This window comes from Morone saxatilis, unplaced genomic scaffold, assembly GCF_004916995.1.
Source record: "Morone saxatilis isolate NCDOM2014 unplaced genomic scaffold, NCSU_SB_2.0 Contig22, whole genome shotgun sequence".
NCBI lineage: Eukaryota > Metazoa > Chordata > Actinopteri > Moronidae > Morone > Morone saxatilis.
Window position 1 is genome coordinate 8,121,253 of NW_023339785.1, and position 22,802 is coordinate 8,144,054.

The 22,802-nt window shown below is 40.5% G+C and overlaps 1 protein-coding gene across 1 annotated transcript in view; it reads left to right on the forward strand.

The window, feature by feature from the left end:
- The window catches only part of slit3 (slit homolog 3 (Drosophila)), a gene marked incomplete in the record, with an annotated part of 239,854 nt that overhangs the window by 2,055 nt on the left and 214,997 nt on the right, over window positions 1-22,802 (forward strand). Inside the window, 2 exon segments of the mRNA XM_035669718.1 lie at window positions 14,879-14,950; window positions 20,939-21,010. Of these exon segments, the coding sequence (XP_035525611.1) occupies window positions 14,879-14,950; window positions 20,939-21,010 (144 nt within the window).

Here is a 22,802-nt window from a genome sequence, read left to right on the forward strand (position 1 = left end):
GTCAGTGTTTCAGCTGTGACTTTGGCCCAGAGTTGTTCTTTTCCTCCCTCTTTTTCTCCCTCTCTGCCTGCCTTCATCTCTCTCTGCAGATATATTTTAGGGAGTCTGAGATGGGAAATATTAAAATGGATGAGATTCCAGTTCTAAAGGTTATGGCAGATGGGAAACTTTTTCAGAAAGAGAGATGAGCATTATTGCCCAGAGCAGGGATTTGGGTTTGACACCTGGGATGTGTCTGTGTGGACAAAAGATTCTAGTAACTGAAGTTCCAAGTTTAAGTACAAATTCTGCATTTGCATCAAGATAATCAAGTTTCCCAAATTCTGTAATTGATTTGTGATATTTCCATAACTTAGAAGAAATAGTTAAATATAAATACTTCAAAAAAGGATCATATTTTGTGATCCACGATTTTGTAAGAGCCTGTTTCACCTTTGTCCACTAGAATTTAAGTTCATATTGCAAAAGTAAATACGATTTGACGGAAATGTAATTCTGACGAATTNNAAAATGTTGATACTGAATGTATCAGTAAAATGTTCACTGTTTTTCTGCCAAAACAGGCAATCTTGCAAAACTATCCACTCATAGAGACTGCAGCATTATTCAAAAGTCAGCAGTGACTTGAGACATTTTTTATATACATTTAACCAGAATCACGATCTTTAATCTTAACCAAAGTGCTTTTGTGGCAACAGTCTGGATGTGAACCCTGGGCAGTGGTGTGACAGTCCTGCACCTTGTAGGCCCGCCATCTACCCAAACCACTGCGTTACATCAATGTAATGTTTCAAAAAACGTCTGTGAACATAATCCGGGGCAGGTATTACATTGTCCCCACAATGTACTTATGAACGCAATTTAGTCATTTACAATCATAAAGTTTAGGCGACAGGGTTGTTTAACTATGTGTAGTGGCCTAAGAGAGAGACGACACAAGGAAAGCGTTACAATGAAGCTACATTTTATTGTTACTATAACCACTAATAAGTTCTAAATATAATTCTAGAGGCCTATATAACCTTTGTTATGACAGTGCCAATATTAGGGTATAAAGGAATAGTTTTTATGACTATTAAACAAAAGCTTGCAATCAACATTAAATTTAACTGAAGTTGATCACATCTGTTATTTTAGAAGTTTCCTGGCAGCAAGATGATAGGTTTGGTCGAATGTCACATGTTGAGGTAACTGGATGGACACTGGTATTCATCAATTGGGCCAATAAAACTAGGACACATGCTTAAAAGAATGCTCTAATGAAAGTTTTTTTTTAGTAGAAATGCTCATGCCTTGTAGGCTTGAACGATGGCTCTGAAAAGTTTGTAGCCTGCTCCTTCAAGGAGATTGTAGTCAGCTTGGATTCACAACATTAAAATTGATGATGAAGTCCAATCAAAATGGAAATGTCCAAAGTTTCAAATCACCATTGTTCAGTACTATAATAACTTATCTGCTGTTAGTCTGCATGATCAGTATAGTCCAAGTGTTTAGACAATACTGATACTGATATTTTGGACATAATATTTAAAATGGTTAGCTATTACCTTTGTGACTTGCTTCGGTTGATAGTGAATAGCAAACAGGACCGGAGCTCTAAAAAAAAAAATTCACCCTGTTAAAAATTAGAGGCTCATGTCTTGCAGAAATGTTCAAATACATACATGAGCAGAAGTCCGCAGAGAAGAGTAGATATAGTTTTCTCCACCAATAGTAGTCTCACCACACCAGAATATAGTGTGCAACGAAACCACAAGACATGTGGCGTTTGAGAAAGGAACATGACTCTGGCCTTATCTTGAGTGGAAAATCTTTTTCGGCTACTACTCCACTGCTCCTTTTATCGCTCCTTCGAGCCACATGTACGGACTCAAACAAATTCAGACAGACTCTGGACGTTACTGAAAACAAATGTAGAAAATCACTGTTGAGTACATGACAAAGATGGAGGGAAATCAGGCACAAGAAAAAAAGTTAAGTACGGGGCTTTGTGGTAAAATAATTAAAAAATAAACTGATACATAACCCTATACAATGGCAGACCTTTTCTTAGAATGACCATGGCTGCATAGATAAGCTTCAGAGTTAGTCCCCACTTACTCTCTTCATTACACACAGTATATAACTTTGAATCTAGTTCACTTCCACCACCTCCACAAGTAAAGGGTAAGAGCAATATTCAGAGCCAGAGTGCACCTGTCATAACTACAGAATGAATCTCTCTAAAAGCCCCGTTTTCTTCACTATTGTAAACAGAGCATTTGGAAAGGTTAACGAGAGAAAAACAGTGGTGGCCTCATCTGTTCACTTGACACACACACACACACACACACACACATGCACTCACAGGCAGCCTCGAAGATTACCTCAGGCCAGTCAATTCCGTAATGTCCTCCTTGGGAAGCCACTTGAGACCTCATTTGCATCTAATTTGAGTGGAGGGTTTTGGGGAGGGGGGCTTAACAGGCTTAACGATGCCGGACAAAATGAATTGGAAAACAGGGACAGCTTTTCTCTCCCGTGTCCAATTCACACCTGCCCTACAGGGATTGCATAGCAACATGCGCACACACACACACGCGCACACACACACACACACACACACACACACCCTGGAGTGTTGATTTTTAGAGCTGCAAATTCCAAACTGTTGCCCCAACTGCTGTGAAATGTGGGGAAATTGAATGCTGTAAACTCTAGAGGGGGCCTTCAATTGATTGAGCTGCAATCAGGAAATTTTTGTGTAAAAGTGTGTGTGGTTGTACATATGTGTGTGATCATACATCTATACTTTTGAGAAGTTTGCCTTTTTAAATGCACTGTGAGTGTAGTATTTATGATCGCACACACACACACACATACTGTATGTCAAACTGTGTGTTTATGTGCAGTTGAATGAGTTCACTGCTAGAAGCGGCACGCTGCCTGAGCCAACTTTACACAAACTAATTCTGATTTTAACTGCTTATTTTTCTGTTCCCTCGCTAACGGCACTTTGAGGACGTTTTTGGCAAGGTTTTTACGAGCAACACCTTCTCTGCTTTCTCTAGCCTCGTCTGGCACTTTCCCTCCGTCTTTTTTTAAATTTCCCTTCCCAACTCTTCATCTTTACCACAACTTTGTTTCTCATTCCTACATCTCTCCCTCTTTTTCCGCATCCCTCTACCTTCCCTTTTTCTCCTTCGTGCTCCTTTCATCTGTTTTGTTTTTCTCACCCTTGCCTCGCTCCACTGTCTTTTCTTCCCCACCCCGCTCTTGCTTGCCTCCTCACCACCTCTCTTCAACAGTCTGTCTCTGGCCTCCACCTCCCCGTCCAACACACACACACCTTCAGTTTGCCAGCAGCATCTCTCCAGTAGAGTTTTCACAGCTCCCATTTCCCCTCAGTGTGCCAACCTACAACGGAGCGCACAACAATACGATCGTGCCTCTGTGTGTCTGTGTGTGCAAGGAAGTGTCAGTGGGTTTCTGTGTGTTGAATGGACACACACACACACACACACACACACACACACTCACACGTTCCAGCTTCTGCTTCTGGCTCTTATCAAAGCTTGGTGTTGATTGGTCAATGGACGCTGTAACCACCACACCCTCAGCTATGAAACAGCATTCCATGGTGGGACTGGAGTCTTTCTGTGTGTGTGCGTGTGTGATCTTTGAATACTTTGGTGCTAACCTGTGCATGTAGCAGAACAGCTAATTTGTGCTGACACAGTTCCTGTCCCCTTAATTTAGAATAATTTGATTGGATCAAGAACAATCTGTAATCACTAAAGTACTGTGGTGTTTACTTCAGTTTTGGCCCAGCTCCGTTAAGTTGTGGCCCGAGCAGTCGCCTGAAGTCAGTGCAAATAATATTGTGTTGTATACAACTGCTAGCCACAGCCGAGAAGTCTTGTAAGTCAAAGATGAATTCCAACCGTTTTTAAACTTCCCACGAATCTCTGCTAACCATGCTGTGCTGGGACTTTGCCAACTTTTGTGGCAACCAGGGAGCTTATTAGTGATAGATTTTGTTTGTGCAGTATTTCTGTATGTGTACGCCACTTTGAGGGAAGCTTCAGTCAGCGCACATGCTTTGGTAACCATTGAATAAAAGCCATCATTCAATGAAGAGTGTTCTTTACTGTTATCGTGGGTATGATGGTGATGTAATACATCTGAGGAGCAACCGAGTGTTATTGCTATAGCAGACAAGTCTAAACTAAGAAGTAAAAACCACAATGAGCTTGCTGTTCTCAAGCAGCCTCTTAATGTCACGCCTATCATCTGCGGCCATCTCGTGGTAACCATTTTGTGCCCTTCCAACTATGTTTGATTCAGTAATGGTATGCCAAATGGCACAAGAGATGGTAACCAATATTTAGGCTCCAGTTCTAGGTCAGTGGGTGATACTCTTTTCCCCAAGTTTCTCCAGTGTGCGGGCAGTTGACCTTTCTATATAATGACTTTCAATCCTGCCAAGCAGGCAGCCAGCTGGCACTGACAGTGGGCTCTGCCCTTCTGGGAAACAGAGCAAGCTGGCAACATTTAAACATACACACATATAAGGTATTCACATGTACTGTGCACACAAACAAAATATACACACAAACGGGCAAAGAGATGAACACACTCACATATATACGTAGAGAAAATCAGTCCCGTATATACAGACACTTAAAACTGTGCATGAATGTAGACATAATTGCACTGCACTTGTGAGGACCTTCACTGACATAATGCATTCCTAGGCCCTATCCCTGACCTTAACCATCACAACTATGCCAAACCCCAACCCAACCCAATTCTGAATTTAACCCTAAAATTACGGATTATTACTCATTACATTGGTACTCAAGACATTTACATATTCTATTGCATTGTACCAAAGTAATGGCAGAGATCTGGGAACATTGCCCGCACCATGAATAAGAAATGAGGCGTCAGATGATCAGAAACAAGCCACCAGTTAACCAGATTATCTTAACCATTTTACTTGGAGAAAAAGCTGGAATGAATGCACCTGAAATCCCTCTTTGCTCAGATAAAGCGACACCCTGTGTGCACAAGTACTTTAAGTATAGTGGGTCAAAGTTGGACCACAAAGAAGGCCTCTTAACTGTGATGGATGTTTGCACGAACAATTTGGGTGATTATTTCACAGTTTGCCTCTAGATCCTCTTCAAAGTAAGTTTTGGTAACCTGGGGGTTGGGTTAAAACAAACTCGTATAAATGTCTGTAGGTCTGTTTTTGTTCCCTGCAATTAAGTTGGTGTGTAAAGTGATATTGTTACAGATAGGAATGATGGTTTGATGGGCAAAACTACTAAAATATGACCCAGGTTGCACGAATTAGAATTTTATTAGCCCTCAAACAAACCCCTTTGAAGTAGTGATGACCATCTAAAATGTCCTCACTGTCAAGATCTAAAAAAGTCAGTACAAGAACACGCAGACACATGCACACCCACTTGAAAAGACATTGAAAACATGTATATTCCAAATTGCAATACACACACATGGAAACAAATAGGAGAATTTATGTATGCGGCCACACACATACAGCACAGTGCACACACCTCATTAGGCAAGTACAGGCACAAACACACACACATGCACACAGTAGAGTCTCATGCGTTCATGGGATTAAACATGCAATTGGTTGTAGTTGGAAACTTTGACATATAATGAGTGACAGAGAGAGAAAGACTGTCGCGTAGAAACTACCCCGAGTCACGAATGACCTTCTGTGACTTTCTGCTGAAACAGAAGTCCTCAGCCCGGAGGACTTCAGAGTGTGTGTCATACTATAACGCCAGTCTGGGTTTGTGTGTGTGTATGCGCGCAGTACGGTTGGAGTCATTTGATGTTAACAAGCTATGCCACTGTTTTGTTAGGCCACTGTCACCAAAGCAACACATTATATGCCTTCTGCAGGGACTTTCTTTTCTCACTGTGTGTTTCTTAGTGTATCCCTCCACTATATGTGTGTGTATACATTTGTGTTTGTTTGTGTGCATGCGGCAGTGCAGTCAGAATGTGTGTACAGTATGAGAGTGTGACTTACACCGTAGTTTTCAGTTTTTGGTCAAATGTTCATCTGAGCTCAAAGTGACAGACTGTTTATGTTCGGCTGGAATCGTATGGAGAAACCAGTCACTGCACTGTGCATGTGTGCGTTTCTCCATCTCTCTGTCTCTTTCAAGCTTCGTCTCTATCATTCACTCTCTCTCTCAGTCTCTCATTCATCTTAACCTCTCTCGTTCTCTTATGCTCTCGTTCACTCACTCCTGTTTTTTTTTTTTTTTCTGACTTGGCCTCTGTTGAGGAAGCAGCAGTCCTTGTTCTTGTCAAGTGGCCTCTCAGAGGCCAAATTACCCCTCCACCCCCACCCCACCCCATTCACTTACAGTACAGAGGCAGTAAATCTAGACAAAAGCAATGCAGCCCTATAAACTCAAGCAAAGAAAAGAGCTAACCAAATACAGCGCTGGTTTACAGCCCTTTTGGCCCGTGGCTCTGAAAGAAAGGGATGCTCGCAGGCGACTCCCTAATGTGGTCAAGCCTGCGTGGTTAACAGCGACACCAAACTATGATTTTCCTGAGGTTGAGTGGCATTAACATTGAATAGAAACCGTGAGGGGGAGAGGAATAAATTGTGACAGACAGAAAACAAAGCAGTAGATGATGAAATACAAAGAGGAGACACATTACTCCCCTAGATTTCATCAAAATCCAATCAATTTGGGATATTGAACGTGAACATGCATTAAGTAATTTAAAAGGAGTGATAGAAGGATGAGCATGGATTTAAAACTAAAATAATATATTTAGAAAGGGAAAAACAGATCTACAGGGGGTGAAAAGTGAGCTAGAGAGTCAAAGAAAGTAACAAAAAATACTAGGATGAGGATAATGATGAGACTGAGGGAGCCGCATTCTGCATCGTTCAGACAGGATTCCCCTTTATGGAATCAAAGTGTGTGTCCTTTGTCTGTTGTAAGGAAAATATTTTACTGACTAATGGCTCCTTCATCATCAGTGTCTCTGCTCCTCTCTTCTTGCCTTTCCGCACTTTTTTTGGGAAAGAAGTTCTCCCACCTTTTGTTTGTTTAGTTTCTCTTAGCATTGTTAGCATTTTAGACATTGCAGATGTCTAGAATAAGCCAGGATTTCCACCCCTTCTGACAAATGTGTGGTGAGCAACAGTGGCCAGATAAAATGCTAAATGTCAAGTGTCACGTTGTTTCTGAGAAGCATTCATAGCCTACACGAGAAACAATCTCCAACAGTGGGATCAGTGTTTGGCTGTGGTGGCTGTAAACACATCACACCAGACAAACGCTTGTCTTCAAGGCAGATTTCCCTCAGTGGCGTTAACAAATGTTTGCTCTTGCTGTGTAAATTCTGCGGCTCAACTTGATGGCTGTCTGTAAACATACTAAATGCTTTTTTATACAGGTGGTATAATTAAATAATTTGGTTGCTTTTAATTCAAATTCATTTAATTACCGGAGATGTTGACTTTAATCAAATCATTTGTGTTTGTACAACCATACAACTGACTGTTGATGCAAAGACTGTGGGTGCTTGGCTTTGAAGGCAGTGTCACCAAAAGACATATGTTGTATCTTTAAATTCTCAAAGTTGAGTGTCGCTCTGATGGTCCTTGCAATTTTATCCGTCACTGGGACAAATGAAGGCCAAAGGTTGCATATGAATGTGCAGATCTAATGTTGATGGCAGAAGATGATGTCCACTGAAAGCATAAGACAATCCCTCACATATGTTTGCAAGGATGTTTTTCTTTGCTCACTTGCTCTTGTTTGTGTACAAATGCTCTTCAAGGTCGCTGCCTGGATTTTGGAAATAGCAGAAACTTAAATTCGCCGTCCAGTCAAAAATATGTTTCTCTTCTTGTTTTGACAGTTGAATGTTTGAGCTTCACTGTGCAGAATGATGTATGCAGTAAGTGCAGAGTTGGACACTGAAAGGATGTTTTCACATTCATCTGCTGAAAGTGGAAAGTTTCTTCGTTGAAAATCCCATTTTCAGGGGTGGGCTTACAAGCATGATTTGTGACATCATAAATAGTTTGGAAGTCAACCCTGGTCCAATATTCAACTTGCAAAAGTGTGCTGTGGAAACTTGAATAAACTTTACAGTGAAGTAGGAAACGCCTGTTGTCCACCAGTCCGGCTTATATTTATAGACTCTGGACTTTTGGTAGTAGATGTCATTTCAAAGATTTGAACAAAATAATTGTTTAAAACTTGGAAACTAAAAGAACAACAAATACAAATTATTATTCGAAGTAGAGCAATTTATATACATGTTAAAACATGTTTGGAGGGGATCTTTAAGTAATAAGTGTTCATTTGCACTTCTTCTACTCACTTTTTTGTAAATAGCATTTTCCATTGAAATGGTCCACAGTTTCTCTGTCTGTTAGTCTCAATTATGTTGTAAAGCTTTTGCCACACTGCATTAAATAAACCTGGTGGTGACACACTGGATCATTTTATTTATTCATGTTTGATCTGAAATCAAATTTAAAAACACTGACTCTATTATATTGGTCTGAGCTTTTGTCTGTATGTATGTTCACATGCCTCTTGCTGTGTGTGTGTGTGTGTGTGTGTGTGTTTGATGTGAGTGCCCAAAGCCTCCTAGTGATGATTGCTGTGTATCCCAGAGAGCAGTTCTGTAATAGGAGAGAGTTCACTACCTATTAGCATCACTGTGACAGAGATTCAAAACAGCAGTAAACGGTCGCACAGGAGACCAAATGTCCTACAAAACCCCCAAACTTTCCAAAACTTGTACACTCTTGTAGACAATACATGATCTGCAAACGGAGACAGGAACTGAACATGTCATTCTTTTGAATGCTTTCCATGATTACATTGGATTTTTCAATTTATGTGACATATATTCATTTATACAGTAACTAAGAACACATATTATACTTGCCTCCTTCAAGGGTTCTTCTTGTAAACACGAGTTACATAAGTTTGTTACCTAAATACGTAAACGGCAACTTAAAAGTTTAGATTCAGTTTAAATGTTTAATATATGCTTTAGTGGTTGTTGATTTGTGATTTGTTCATTTAGTTGTATTCCAAATTAGTCTACTGCTAACCAAGCTAGCCATTATTGGCCATCAGAAGCTAATGTGTGATACAGCACTCTGAAGTTAATGCTAATTACTGTTGGACTCTACAGTTTAATTACTGTGTTGCACCATGGGAACTTCATGTGTATCTATCACTGATGATACTTAGATACTTACATAGAAAATGAATGCATTATTTCCATTTTGTTTATGGTATCTCATCTTTTTCTGATTTGTAATCACTGAACTCACTGATTTGAATAGATTTGTTGCCCAGTAAACTTCATAGTTTCATAATTGCTTCCAGCTAAAACTGCAAAGGCCAACTCCTTGTCTTCAACCTTTCTATTGTAAGCGTGTTTAGCTTGCTAAGCTTGTGCCCGTACATGCAAAGTTACAGTAGAAGAATGTGTTTAATTGAATCTTATTTAAACCCTTATCAGTTATTGACCTGCAGGATGTGATGGTTTTATCTTCTTACTGCTTTGTAAGCCACCTTCTCCTTCAGTCCTAATTGGACAAAAGGTTTTCATGTAGCGAACACTGCCCCTGCCTTTTAAGCTTTATATCAAGTGAGGTCACAATCAGTGATCAGATCAAAAGAGTCTAAGCAGTTGTTGCTCAATGTCATATTCAAAGATTTGAAGTAGGATTTCAGCTGTAACAAAGTCTACAGCTTGATGCTTGCCCCCTGCTTCTCGTGACAGACGCACTGTAGAGCGTGGAGCTCGCAGGAAAAGGAAGAAGGCAATTAGGATTCCTTGCGTAACTGGGAGATTTAGAGAGCGAAATTGAGCATACCTATCTAGAGAGAGAGAGATAGAGAGAGGGATGGAGAGCAAGAAAGGAGGAATGAGAAAGTGAAGCGGTACAAGAGCTTTGTGGAAAACAACAGAAGATTAGAACAGGAAGCAAACTCATTCGGAAATGAAGCGTTGGACGGAGAACAACAAAGGATGAAAGGGAAAAGGATGGAGGGAGAGAGAGATAAGGATGCAGTGCCTGATAGAGTGAGAGAAAAAGTAGAACAAGGAAATGTCGCAGTGTTGTAGATAGATAGAGAAGGAGAGGAAACTGTTTGCAGTAGTTAGTCGTTATTCCTCATTGTTGTATGAGGTGAGGGCAAAGTTCAAGAAAACAAGAACGGAACAGATTGAGGAGAAAGGGGGGACGAGGAGAGAAATGGAAACACAAATGACCGTCCAGCAACCTGACATGTGAAACGTTTGACCTCGCGTATTCTCTCATTATTTCATGGTTTACCACAGCGGCAGCCAGCCCAACTTTCATTCCACTGTGAGTCTTTGTCACCTGATCTGTCATTTGTTTAACATTCCTCTCTAATAGTCATTTCTCTGTTTTTTCTCAGTCTCTGTGGTGTAGCCAACCAATAAAGCTGTGCTGTAAGTGAAAAAACCCCTCCACACACCAAACCTGTGTGGGTGTAAAGTCAACCAGTATGCCGGCCCAAGGCAGCCAGACTGTAAGGTTCACTGGTTTCAGTGGTCTGGGGTGAGATGTGGTGGGGAGCGGTCTGTGCCATTGTGTATGTGTGTGTGTCTGTGTGTGTACACAGGCATGTGTCTTCGTTGTGTGTGTGTGTGTGTTCTATGTTATATTAAATCCCTGAACACCTGCTGTTTGCATTCTTGTCTTATCCCGTTGTTGCAAACACACACACATGCGCGCCTTACCTCTGCCTGTAATGGAAACAAACAGTGGTTAGAGCTTTTGTACTAAAGCCTCTCGTAAGTTGTCTGAGTGCCAGCTGGTCAGTTAAATTTAAAGCTTAAACTTAAGCTTTACTGCTGGGTGGGGTGGACACCCACAATTCATCAGACCAGGTGCAGAAAGATGGTCGCCTTACTAGCTTGAGTTTTTAATCGTTTTTGGTTTGGTATTAGCGTGATTACACTGGTTTGAAGTATTATGGCAGCCAACTGTTTTTCTTTTTTTTTTTTCAAGATTGCGAGAGTGGACGTATTAACTCCTGTAGTGGTGTAGGTTTTGCATTTTTAGTGGAATTGAGAAATTTGACCTTTTGGCTGATGATTAAGCTTTGTGTTAGTTCAGCAGAGCGCTGAATTTGTGCTGTCATTACTGCGGATTGGCATGAGCTGCTTCAGTCATGCTTCACAGTCATTGGCTAACTCACCTGATGTGTGGTTATCAGCTGATTACTAATGGCAAACTATTTTCAAGCAGGTGTAAAGCTTAACAATTATAACCTGACTAAGGCTGACCCGATGCTTTGACTGTTGCTATGGTAATCCGCGGTTGGCAGCCTGTTTTAGCATTTTGCAGAGAAACTGCGAAAGAGTTACGTGGTATTACACTAAAAGACACCGACATGATGGATGGAATGGAAAACGGAATATGAGTAGTGATTTTTGTGCGACTTTCTAAAACGTATCTGTGACAAATAAAGTCAACAGTCAGGGAGAGAGAGGCAGGGCGGGGCAAGCCGGTGTGTGTGCAGAGCGGCGCAGAGTAGGGCTCCACAGTCAATCGAAATATTATCGAAAATTGCAGCATGACGAAGTGCAATATCCAAATCACAGAGGCTGCAATGTTTTGATTAAGGTAAAATGTGTGACAAAACAGCATTATAATGTAGTCCTGCAGAGACTACCTTCTCTTGCAAATCTTGTTCTCCAGGTGTAAGAAAACATTGTTGGGTACAGAACCCAACAAATGTCACATCCTCATGATTTTAACAGTAAGTGGAGATGAAAATGATTATTCACTAACTGAATCGTAGCGCAATTGCAATATCTGATTTTCTTTTTTTACCATATTGTGCAGCCCCAGTGCAGAGGGAGAAAGACAGAGGTATTGTGTTGGTGTGTGTGTGGTGGTTGGGGAGTGAGTAAACATACGTAAATGCTTCTTTGGCTCGACCCCTTCGGGAGCAGATCTCCCGACCGCAGTTAACCCTGCTGTCAGCTACAGAATAAAATTGATCCACAACCTTTATATTAGCATAATAGCAACAGCAAGCTAGAGCGATAAGTGAAAAATATGAATACATTTTTGTTTCTGCATTACACATCACTGTCAATTGGTGGTGGTGCTTTCTATTTGACAATTTTATAATTTAATTTCACTCCTCCTCTCGTTTGTACTCTGGCAATGGCCTCGATTGTCTCAGCCTGTAGGCGGTGATGTTAGGTAGGGTGATGCCATCGGGCTCCACCTGGCCCTGTATCCTCACTGTTTGTTTGTTTGTCTCCAGAGTGGTTTCCCTGGTGAGAGCAGAAGTTTCCACTGTGAACAAGAGAAAGATGGAGATAAGGATGGAGAGATTAGGGGAGACGGCAGAGAAAAAAGAGAAGCATAGGAAAACGTAGCCAACTGTAAAAGAGTGAAAGATTGAGATAAAAGAGGAGAGATTAGGGGGGAAAGAGAAAAAACAGAGGAAGGCGAAGAAAAAGTGTTTAGTCAACTGTGAAACAGTGAAAGATAAGACAAGAGAGATTGAGAGAGGGGGGGCACACTGTAAAGGGGGAGATTAGAGAGTGAAAGAAAGAGGAGAGGAAGGCTGGGAACATGGTAAAGCTGGCTGTGAAGGACTGACAGATTGACATTAAAGAGCAGTGACTGGGGAAAGTAGAGATTTGAGATGAAGGGAAGGAGGGAGAGAAAAAAGAAAAGCTGAAAGATTGTAGCCAAATGTGAAAGGATAGGGAGAGATGGATAGCAGAGGGATAAGACAGGGAGGAGAAGGTGGAGTGATGGGGAACAGAGGTTTTCAGATTGGATTCGGCCTCAGTCACTCAAAAGTGACTGTACTTGAAATTACAAATCAACAAGAAAAATCAGTTTCTTTCATGATGGAAGCAGCCCTTTCCTCACGCTGAAAAAGATAAATCAATGCTGTAATGTGCCTTTTTCACCTCGTCCAAGAAGGCTTATCAAGCTGCCTCGCTTTCCAAGGAACTGGCAATTACACCCGTACTGAAAGATTGTGACAAGAACCAGCAGCTTCTAGTCTGGACGATGGCGAAGTGGCTCGCTCTCAAAAACATCTCTGGTGTCTTGAATGAGCTGGGGAGATGGATGAGCCTCAGAGTCATCATGAATGGTTGATATATTTTTTCATGTTATTGCTGCTTCCAAATGTTTGGCTCACTTGATGATATGCTAACTTACACAGCTCACAAACAAAAGGCAACATTAGCAGTCCTTTGCCCCCCTGGGAAAAGTCAAATACTCAAATTCCTTTTAGCTCTGTTTTGGTCTCAACCAACTCCTGAGAGAAATATCTAACTCTTTCGCTGCTATCACTATCAGAGCTTTTTTGCTGAAAGCGTCTCGAATCAGGGTTGAAGAGAGTGGCGAATGAAGCAAAACAGTGAAACAAAAACAATGAGATGAAAAATGCTAACATGCTCTGCTGAGTCATGTGATGACTCCCTTACACAATCATTTTGATCTATTATATAAAATATTGATTAGTTCCGCTTTAAGATTCTACATTGCACCACTGTAAAAACGTTTTGAGGTTTTTTTGTAGAGAGGCTAAACCCCCTATCTTCTCTCTTCTTCTCTTCTCTTCTGTTTCTCATACCAAGAATCCTCAAATAGAAACCTTACTTGACCGGGGCCTCATTCTGAGAGCTTATTTGTTGTTGCGTATGATTTAGATCACTGTCTGTGCTGTAGTGGGTGGGAGTCTTTGATCAGCAGTCATTTTATGTGACGCATTCTATCAGATGAGATATTGAAACTATTCATTACCCTGGAGTCCTTTCAAGGACCCCTGGTGGACCCTGGACCACATTTTGGTTCTTTGGGAAGTGCTGCCCTCCCCTGCCACACCAGCCCTCCCTGTCTCAGGCCGGAGTATGGCTCTTATTAGTGGTCCTTGCCATAGCTGCTTGGGGAAGCCTTTTGAAACCTAATATGGTCTTAAATCAGATTTATAAATGTTTAGGTGTATTATGAAAAACACACACGCAGGCCGCCTTGGCAAAACCAGACTCTGTTTATATGCATGTGTGAGTGTGTGTGCGTCTGTGAGAGGGTGAGTGAAAGCTTGCATACCGAGGGAAAGACAGTCGTGTGTGTGTGAAATAAGAGAGAAAATTGTGTGTGTTGTTTGTCTGTGCTCTTCTGTGTGTGTTTTTTTTCCTTGCTCTAATTCCTCCAGTACGACAGCGTTTCAATAAACAGCATACCCGTGTAAAGGGAACCAGTCTATACACACACACTCAGGCAGTCAGTTCATATTGCAGTATGCATACATTGTGCACCCGTAGTTAAAACAGATTGAAAGACAGCCAGGAAACACGATAAGCTTTTAAACTCTGATGATGGAAAGAGAAAATAATTTCATCCTACTTTTTGTTTTCTTTTTTTTCTGGAAAATTTGCTTCTCAATAATTCACAGCAGCAGGAGCTGTATGTGTGTAGACGTGAGTGTGTGTGCATAATTTCCTTGGTGCCTGTATGGTAGGAGTGTCGGTGTGTGTTAGTTTCTGTTTGTTTGTGTTTGTATGTTTGTGTATGTGCGTGTGTGTGTGGGTTCTTACGCTGTGGGGCATTCTCACGCTCTGTCCTGCTGCCACATTCACTAATCCAATTGAGCGAGAACACACACAGACACACATGCACTTCACTAAAGTTCACTAGCTTTTTAGCTTTTTAGCATATTATGAAGTCGCAGTGGTGAAGATAAACTGTATTATATTAAGTTCATCCTGTTAATTAAACTGAATTTGATTAATGATCTGGTTTGATCAATACGTTTTGTAACCCCTGTGTTTCTCTCTGTAGGGATTTGAACAGAAACAACATCACCAGAATCACTAAAGTGGACTTCTCTGGCATCAAGAACCTCAGGATTCTGTAAGTTTGTTTGTTTCTTTGTTTATTTCAACTTTTTGTGGTGATAAACCATTGAGTGAAATTACTGAAATTACTCTGGGGTTGTTCAGCAAGTTCAAACTGGGTTCATATCCAAACAAAATGGGCTTTGTGCAAAAACATTGTGTATTCTTATCCCAAACCTCTCTTGCTTTTCTGTGTAAGGTTTGCTCCAAGTCGGAGAAAATTACAGTTCAAGAAAATTGGGGAAAACTGGCATCTGTGAGTGGGCTGTAGGGGGTCCCCAGCAAAAGCTGGAATAGAATATTTTAATTTGTATCCCATTTTTTAGAGGTTGGAACAGCAAGGGAAGAAATAGGGTTTTTATTGATTGTAATTTAAAGTGATCCCGTAAAAAAAATACTCTTATTATATTTCTTAAGACAAAGTCCTCTCAAATTGGGTGTTCATGGTCTAATGTGCATCTACTCTTGGGGTCCTTGACATGGAAAAGTTTGGGAACTCCTGTCTTAAATCACTGGTATGTGCTACTAAAAAAAATAATCTGTTCATATAATTGGCGCTATTATGAGACTTTATCTGCTCAGTTTTTAACGGACATGAAATGCAAATAGTCTACTGTAGGATTAAAAAAAACTTAAGTCATCTATGAAATACCTGAAGCCTGCTCTTGCTGAATGTTTGATAGCTTCAAACAGATATCCTTAAGGCTCTTCTGACATTGTTGAGAAAAGAAATCTAGGTCCAAGCAGATGTTTGGGCGCACAAAGCTAGTATTTTAAGTCCAGTGTGTACGATTTAATTTAACGATAAAATGCGTGAAAAATGCCCCTATCTAGAGCCAGTGTGTGGTTTGTCCCTTCTGGGCTACTGTAGAACATGGCGGTTCAACATGGCAGACTCCATGGAGATGCCAGGTGGCGGCTCTTTAAACGGCTCATTCTAATAAAAACATAACAGTTGTTATATTCAGGTGATTATACACTAATGAACACAAACCGATGAATATTATATTCCATTTCTGCCAACAGATCCTAATTGTTACACACTGGACCTTTTAACCATGGACTTGATCATTCCCTTACCTCCGCCTATAGATGTATTTGTCTAACCATAATCATACCTCAAACACACACGCTCATATGAGTTGTTTATTTATATGGCGCTATCAAATGCCCCGTTTAGCCATTTAGGTATGAGGACTTGATGTTAAGTCTACCACGTAGCAGCAGGTCTATTATGACCTATTTTTCCTCATTGTGACCTGTGTTTGTTTCTTTACAAGGAATTCCATTAACAAAAAAACTGCCATGCTGGAGCAATTAGGCAAATGCTATATTTACCTAATAGCCCTGTATATGGCTATAAGGGAAACAAGTCTCTATAAAATAGTTTCCCATCCTAATGAGGGATTTTAGGGCAGGAGAGAATGCAAGTGTCTTATCCAAGGAGTCAAATTTGGTAATTACTGGATATTTACAAGGTTAAATAATAAGCTGACATGCCAGTAACAAGCAGCAAGACTCCCATTTGTTAAACAAGCAACGTGACCACAAGATGTTAAAGTATTGCGGATATGATGATACGCGGAGATTAAATAGCTGAAAAATGTTGCAATTTCTGGACAATTGTTAGCAAGACATTGGGAGTCATTGTTCATGTGAAACAGTCAAAGAAAAGATAATTTGACACAGAGTTCACCACTGTCTCCCTGGTCTCTTTGAACAATAGTTATGGAATGCTGAATGTTTGGAAGTTTTGCAATATTGGGAGACCCAGAGATGCCTTTGAAAATTAGAAATAAGTAACAGAGTTTTGAGATTCTTTAAAGTCATAATTGTACACATAGAATTACACTGCAAAATCATGACTTGAACACGTTGCATCCCTCCCCCCAAAAAATCTGTTTCAGTTTCAAACAGAGTTGCTAACCTAAACCAAAACTTTAAACAAGTGATAAGAACAGAATGCAGAGTATATTTTGATATTGTGCATTGGACAGATTGGTGTTTTGTTGAATCTGATGACAAACAGCTTAAAGGATAGCTTCAAACGCACAAACTATACTTACAACACTTACACTGTAATGTAATGGACTCACATGCCCATATGTACATTGAAAGGAGCTTGTTCATTGTAATTGTTTCTCCTGTACACACTGGCCACAAAGAGACCACGCTCCTAAATCATGATGCGTGTCCAGTCTGTCATAAGTGGTAATTTCAACTGGTATACTATCTGTTCAGTAATGGTTTTGTTTTAGGGGCCTCAACAGGGGGCTGAAACTGCTGAACTGGATGACCACTGGTCCATTTCAAGGCAAAATTACTTCCAAAGGCAATTTACTCACTATAGAGTAAACATGTAGCTGTCAGTAAACATCCAAAAAAGATATTTAATCCAAAATATGAACCTTCTACATTCTATTGACTGCTTTTGTGCCTGTGTTCAAAAAATCAATGATACACTGATGTTCGTCTTTGTTGTCTAACTCGTCATATCTAAATGGCTGCACTCAGTAGAGTGTAACTCCTCGTCTCCTCTCAGCTGTCCTAATTGACTTTAAGGGCTCTCTCACACTGTGTGTGTGTGTATGTGTGTGTGTGTGTGTTAGGCCTATAATAACTATAATCACCGTTGGCTGCATGCAGCTTCCCTCCTCACTCTGTTTTAACCAGACCGGCAGATAAAAATACACTTCCAGCACAAACTACGCTGAGGAGTGGAAATATGTTTATGCATGTGTGTGTTTTCATTTTTAAGTACATTTGTTTAACTATAACTATACTTGTAAGGACCATGGTGGATTTTGGATCTTGTCAGATGTGTGTGTTTGAGAAAAATGGATAAAGAGAAAGAGAGAGAGACCTTTATTTGTGTGCATCCTGTGCTCTTAAGAGAGGGTGAGAAGGACCAAGGAAAAGGCTGTGTATGTGTGTGTGTGTGTGTGTGTGTGTGTGAGTGTGTGTTTGTGTGTGGTGGGCCAGCAGCTTGTTTCATGTGGTTGGTGATAAACTGCTGTGACATTTCCCTACTCTAAATCTCTTAAAGAAATGGGGAGGAGATGGCTTGGGAAAGAGAAGATAGTCTGAGAAAGTACACACTCAGACGCACGCACACACACGCTTACACATTGTATATGTGTAAATGGTCTACCCTTATCTGTGTCAAATATGTTACTTTTAGGACATTACTGTTACTTACAAGACCTCTATACACACACGCACACAAATGCCAAATTCATTCCCGCTCACTCACTTAAGTCTTAAATACATCTCATGAGAAAGGTTTGCATGTAGTTTAACGTCTGTAACTTTATTCCCAGGGAAGACTAATAGCTGCCCATGCTTATATACAGGCTAGTAATTATTGATAATTAGTCCTGCGAAATTACCTATAATAAATTACATATAATCTGACTTCTGTTAAACACCTCAAACCATGTCACATCAGGTGTATTTTCAACAATAATCACAACATTTGTTGGTGTTTAAAATCTTAATCTTAATTTAGTATCTGACATCATTGAAGCACTTTATTCAGACTGCCTGCTGTTGTCCGATTAAACATTTAAACAGTCTGAATATTCTTTAATCTGTGGTCGGACCATAATCACAGACTTGTCTCTTCATGCATACTGCATGCGCAACACTTAGCGTAATATCTTTGGCAGACTTACATCACAAGATTTCTTCCAGATTGTGGCGAAATTGAGTAATTCCAAACAAATTTAGATGTAGGTGAAAACTTGTGCTTGATATTGAACGTTTGGCTGGCGAACGTTAATGTGGTTTCACCCGTTGTGCGTAAACAACAAGTGAAGTTAATATCCCCTGAAGTATTTCCTTATTTCCTGCGCAGGCCAAGTGCTCCGAGTCTGCCATAAGGTAGCGTGACGACATTGCGCTCTTTATAATGGTTGCTAAGACTTTCTAATATGGATGAATGAAAGAGTTACTAGACACACCAGGCCCCACACACATGAAATCAATACATGTTTTCTCTCTTTTCTCCATCTCCCTGTCGATGAGTAATGCCTGATACAGACCAATATAAAAACAATACCTCATCCGAACAATATGCCAGCATCGGCTCCCAAACACCATGTGTTTGGCTTAGGATCCCCTGCCTTTCTAAACTTCATTCAATAAATCAGCATGCGGTTGATCCCTCATTTGGACAAATAAGCTCTGATAGTTACTCAAAGTTATGTCTTGATGTAGCTCACACCGGAGTTTACGAGATATGCTTTTCTGTCAGGATGGAGGAAATGCAGACGAGAATAAACATGCTGGATTAATGCCGGCCGACTGTAAATGATGACCGATGGGCTGGAGTCAGGACTGTGCATATGTTTATGTGTGTTTGGGTATTCTTGCTACCGAGTGCATAATTCTCTACCTTTGTTTACCCTTTGCATGTTTACACACATATCTGACGTTGCTCATTAGTGCTGGGTGTGTATGTCCATGCATCTTCTGTACAGTACAGCCTGTCAGTGTGTGTTTGCCTTTCTTAGCTAGGAGTTTAGACTTCTTTCTTCAACTGTATGTTCGCATTTGTGTGAGTGTATAAACTGGTTTAAGCGTGCCGATCGTTTTTTCATGCCACCGTAGTTTCTCCTTTGTGCTTGGAAGAGGAGGGTGAAGCGAGGGAGTTGTGATCTGCAATTGCTTAGATTAACTAGATGCCACTAAATCCTACTCACTAGACCTTTAAATAATTAGGAAAATATATAAGAAAAAGAAGTTGTATTATTAATACTTTTTGACTTTCACCAAGTTTTCATTTTTATGCACGTTTACATGAATGTTGTCTGTTAGCCAAGTGCTTTCAGCCAAGTGCATGTTTCAGTTCAACCTATCATCTGTATGTGTGTTTGTGTAAAGAGCCGGTATGACAGCCCACAGATTAATGGTTAAAATACAGCTGCATGTCTAAACATTTTCTTTGAAAGAATATTTAAAGGAAGGCCATGCCAAAACAATTCCAAGTCCACATGGCAGGCCAGACATCGTCTCTTTTGATACATCTTCTTTAGTCTTCCTCAGCATTCTCTCTTTCCTTTTTAAGTATCTATCTCACTCAATCCGTCTTGTCATTCTGGGTCTCTTATAATCTCTGTTTCCTTTCTCTTCCACTTCCTTTCTTTCCTTTCATTTTCCTTCCCTTTTCTTATCCCTGCTCTCCTTCTCTGCCTCTCAAATCAGCCACTTTTTCCCTTCGATCCCCCCCTCTCCCCCTCTCTCTCAGGAGATGTCACTCTTAACATCGTCAGACAGAAAATATAAACACACATATCTGTGTGGAGATGTTCTCTCTCCTTCACTTTGTCCCATCTGGAAAACCTTACATCGACCCAAAAACATGACAACACATACGGAGCAGGGAAGAGAAGAAGAGGAATATGCATTACATTGGGAGCGCCACTGGAAAGACAGACGAGAAATGGAGAAGATATTCACTGAGGGGTGGAAGAGGGATGGGTTGTTAATAGTTTGTTTTGGCTCACTAGATTGTGACATTTGTGAGATGCTGCATGTCTTAAAGTTTTTAAACGTTCGGTTCATGCCAGATTAATTTGTACAGGGCACTGATTGCTTGTTTATACAACCAATTTTTTAAAGAGTGCAAATGTCTCTCTCGTTATTTGAAATCTCTCCATTTCCATCTGGCAAGCAGCTAGTTTCTCTGTTTGCACTGTCCAGAAAATGAGATTAATCTGGTGTTTCTTCCTCTGGCTTGACCCTCCAGGTCAGCCTGGCTGTGGATAGGTATTCCCAACTCGTTGGTCGTTCCTCAGTTTAAAGACTTTTTTTTTAAAGAAATGACTACTGCAACTATATTACTGATAATTCTTATTTTCTACATTGACATTCACTGTTTCTCTCTTGTCCGCTGCAGAGTGAGAGTCGCATTTTTGCTGGTCTTGCTTCTGAATTGTGCATTTGTTCAGTTATGATAGTAACTACTGTTCTCTTCTCTGTGTCTTTATGTCCATCTCTATAGTCATCTGGAGGACAACCAAATCACTGTTGTCGAGAGAGGAGCCTTCCAAGACCTCCGACTGCTGGAGAGACTGTAAGTATACAATCTTATGCTGCTACCTGTTGTGTGTGAGTGAGAAAGAAAACTGTGAAAGCTAAACAGCTGATGCAAACTTAAAGGTATTTTAAGCGTGTGAGAAAAAGCCACCGGGCTTCAAAATGCACACACATAAATATCCCAAAATATGTACGGATGCACGCCTGCAAACGCAAATGAACACACATGCAAATATTTGACTTACTGCTGCTGATTCCATTTCATTACACATACACACAACTTTGACTTGCTGTTGTCCGTTCTGTAGAGCATGTATTCACAGACACACAAAGACACACAAAGAGTGTACCTGGATGATACTCAAGCCCATTCAATTCACACACAACCTTGGAATCTCTCATACATATTGCCGTGTTCTGTGTGTGTGTGTGTGTGTGTGTGTGTCAGCTCGCACGAAGGCTCTAGTCAATAGAATCAAGGTGTCAGTGCACAACACAACACTTCCCACACACACACCTGCATGTTTATGACTCTGCATTTGAGGGATTACAGGCAGCTCTGCAGGACGACATGCTTCCATGTTTGTTCTTTACATAATGTTTATGATGATGTTAATGAAAATAAGAGCAACACACCGTGTACCATCTGAAGTTATCTCCTCAAAATAGCCACTATATTTTTTATAGCTGTGGCTTTCAGATGGTGTAACATACCTTCTAGCTGCCATATTGGAGCTCTTCAACTGATGAGGACAGCATTTCTAAACTTAGGAACTGGCTGTCTTAACAGTGCTGAATTCACATAGCTGGGCAGTTGGACAGGAGCTGAGAGTTTCTTCACTGATATGTCTGTTCAGTTTGTTTCACAGATAATGTCAGTTTATCCGTTGTTAAAAGCGCACGAAGCTATTTTAAATTGCCACTGTCTTTCCACAGTGTACTTCCACAGTCTCATAATGTCACTTGAAGACAGGTGACAGCAAACCCATCTGACACTGGACTCAGACGCTGAGTGGCAGCAACATGTGTATCTTTCTAAATGAAGATTACACATCCAGTAGTGAAAGTGAGAGGTGATGGGCTGCTTTAGTGTTAAAAGGCTCTTTAATGTGGTGTGTCAGGAAGGGTCAGAGGTAAGGGGTGAGGAGGCAACTGGATTGCATATATATATATATATATATATATATTTACATATATTATATATACATCACATAGTGTATGGATGACATTTAGTATTTGGCCTGAAGTCAATCTGAGGAGAAGACACAAGTTAATATCTTGGTCTCTGTTTCTGTTGAAAATATTACGGAGAAAAACTCTTTAACTACTACTGCTGAAGTGATGATAATAATGGGGCTCCTGATTTACTTCAGTGATAGTGAAATGCTTTTTAAAATGCTTAGTTGACAGCTCCTCTGATGTTGTGCCTGTCAGGGTGAAAGTTTAGGGGTGAGAGGTTACGGTGCTGAGACTGCGTGATTTATGGCGTCACAATGTGAAAAACATGGAGTTTAAGTAGTCATCTCCTTGGGTGAGGACATTCATGCATGTCAACACATGAATTATAAAGTCATGGTCATTTGTTAATTTAGGCACTCAGAGTTGGTTTATAAGGGAAAAATGGAACGATGAACCGTAGAAGCTTCTAATCCGTGGATATTTTACAAAAAGAATAGGGTATTTTTTATTTTGTTTTCCTCAGAAAAATATATCAAACCTCTGGTTTTGGAGGACTGGCCCAGTGAGATTAGTTCTCTTCAGTCTCCAAACCATTTCTGCTGGACTTCGTTGTGATTCTGACTAATAGGGATAATTTTCCAATTTTTAAA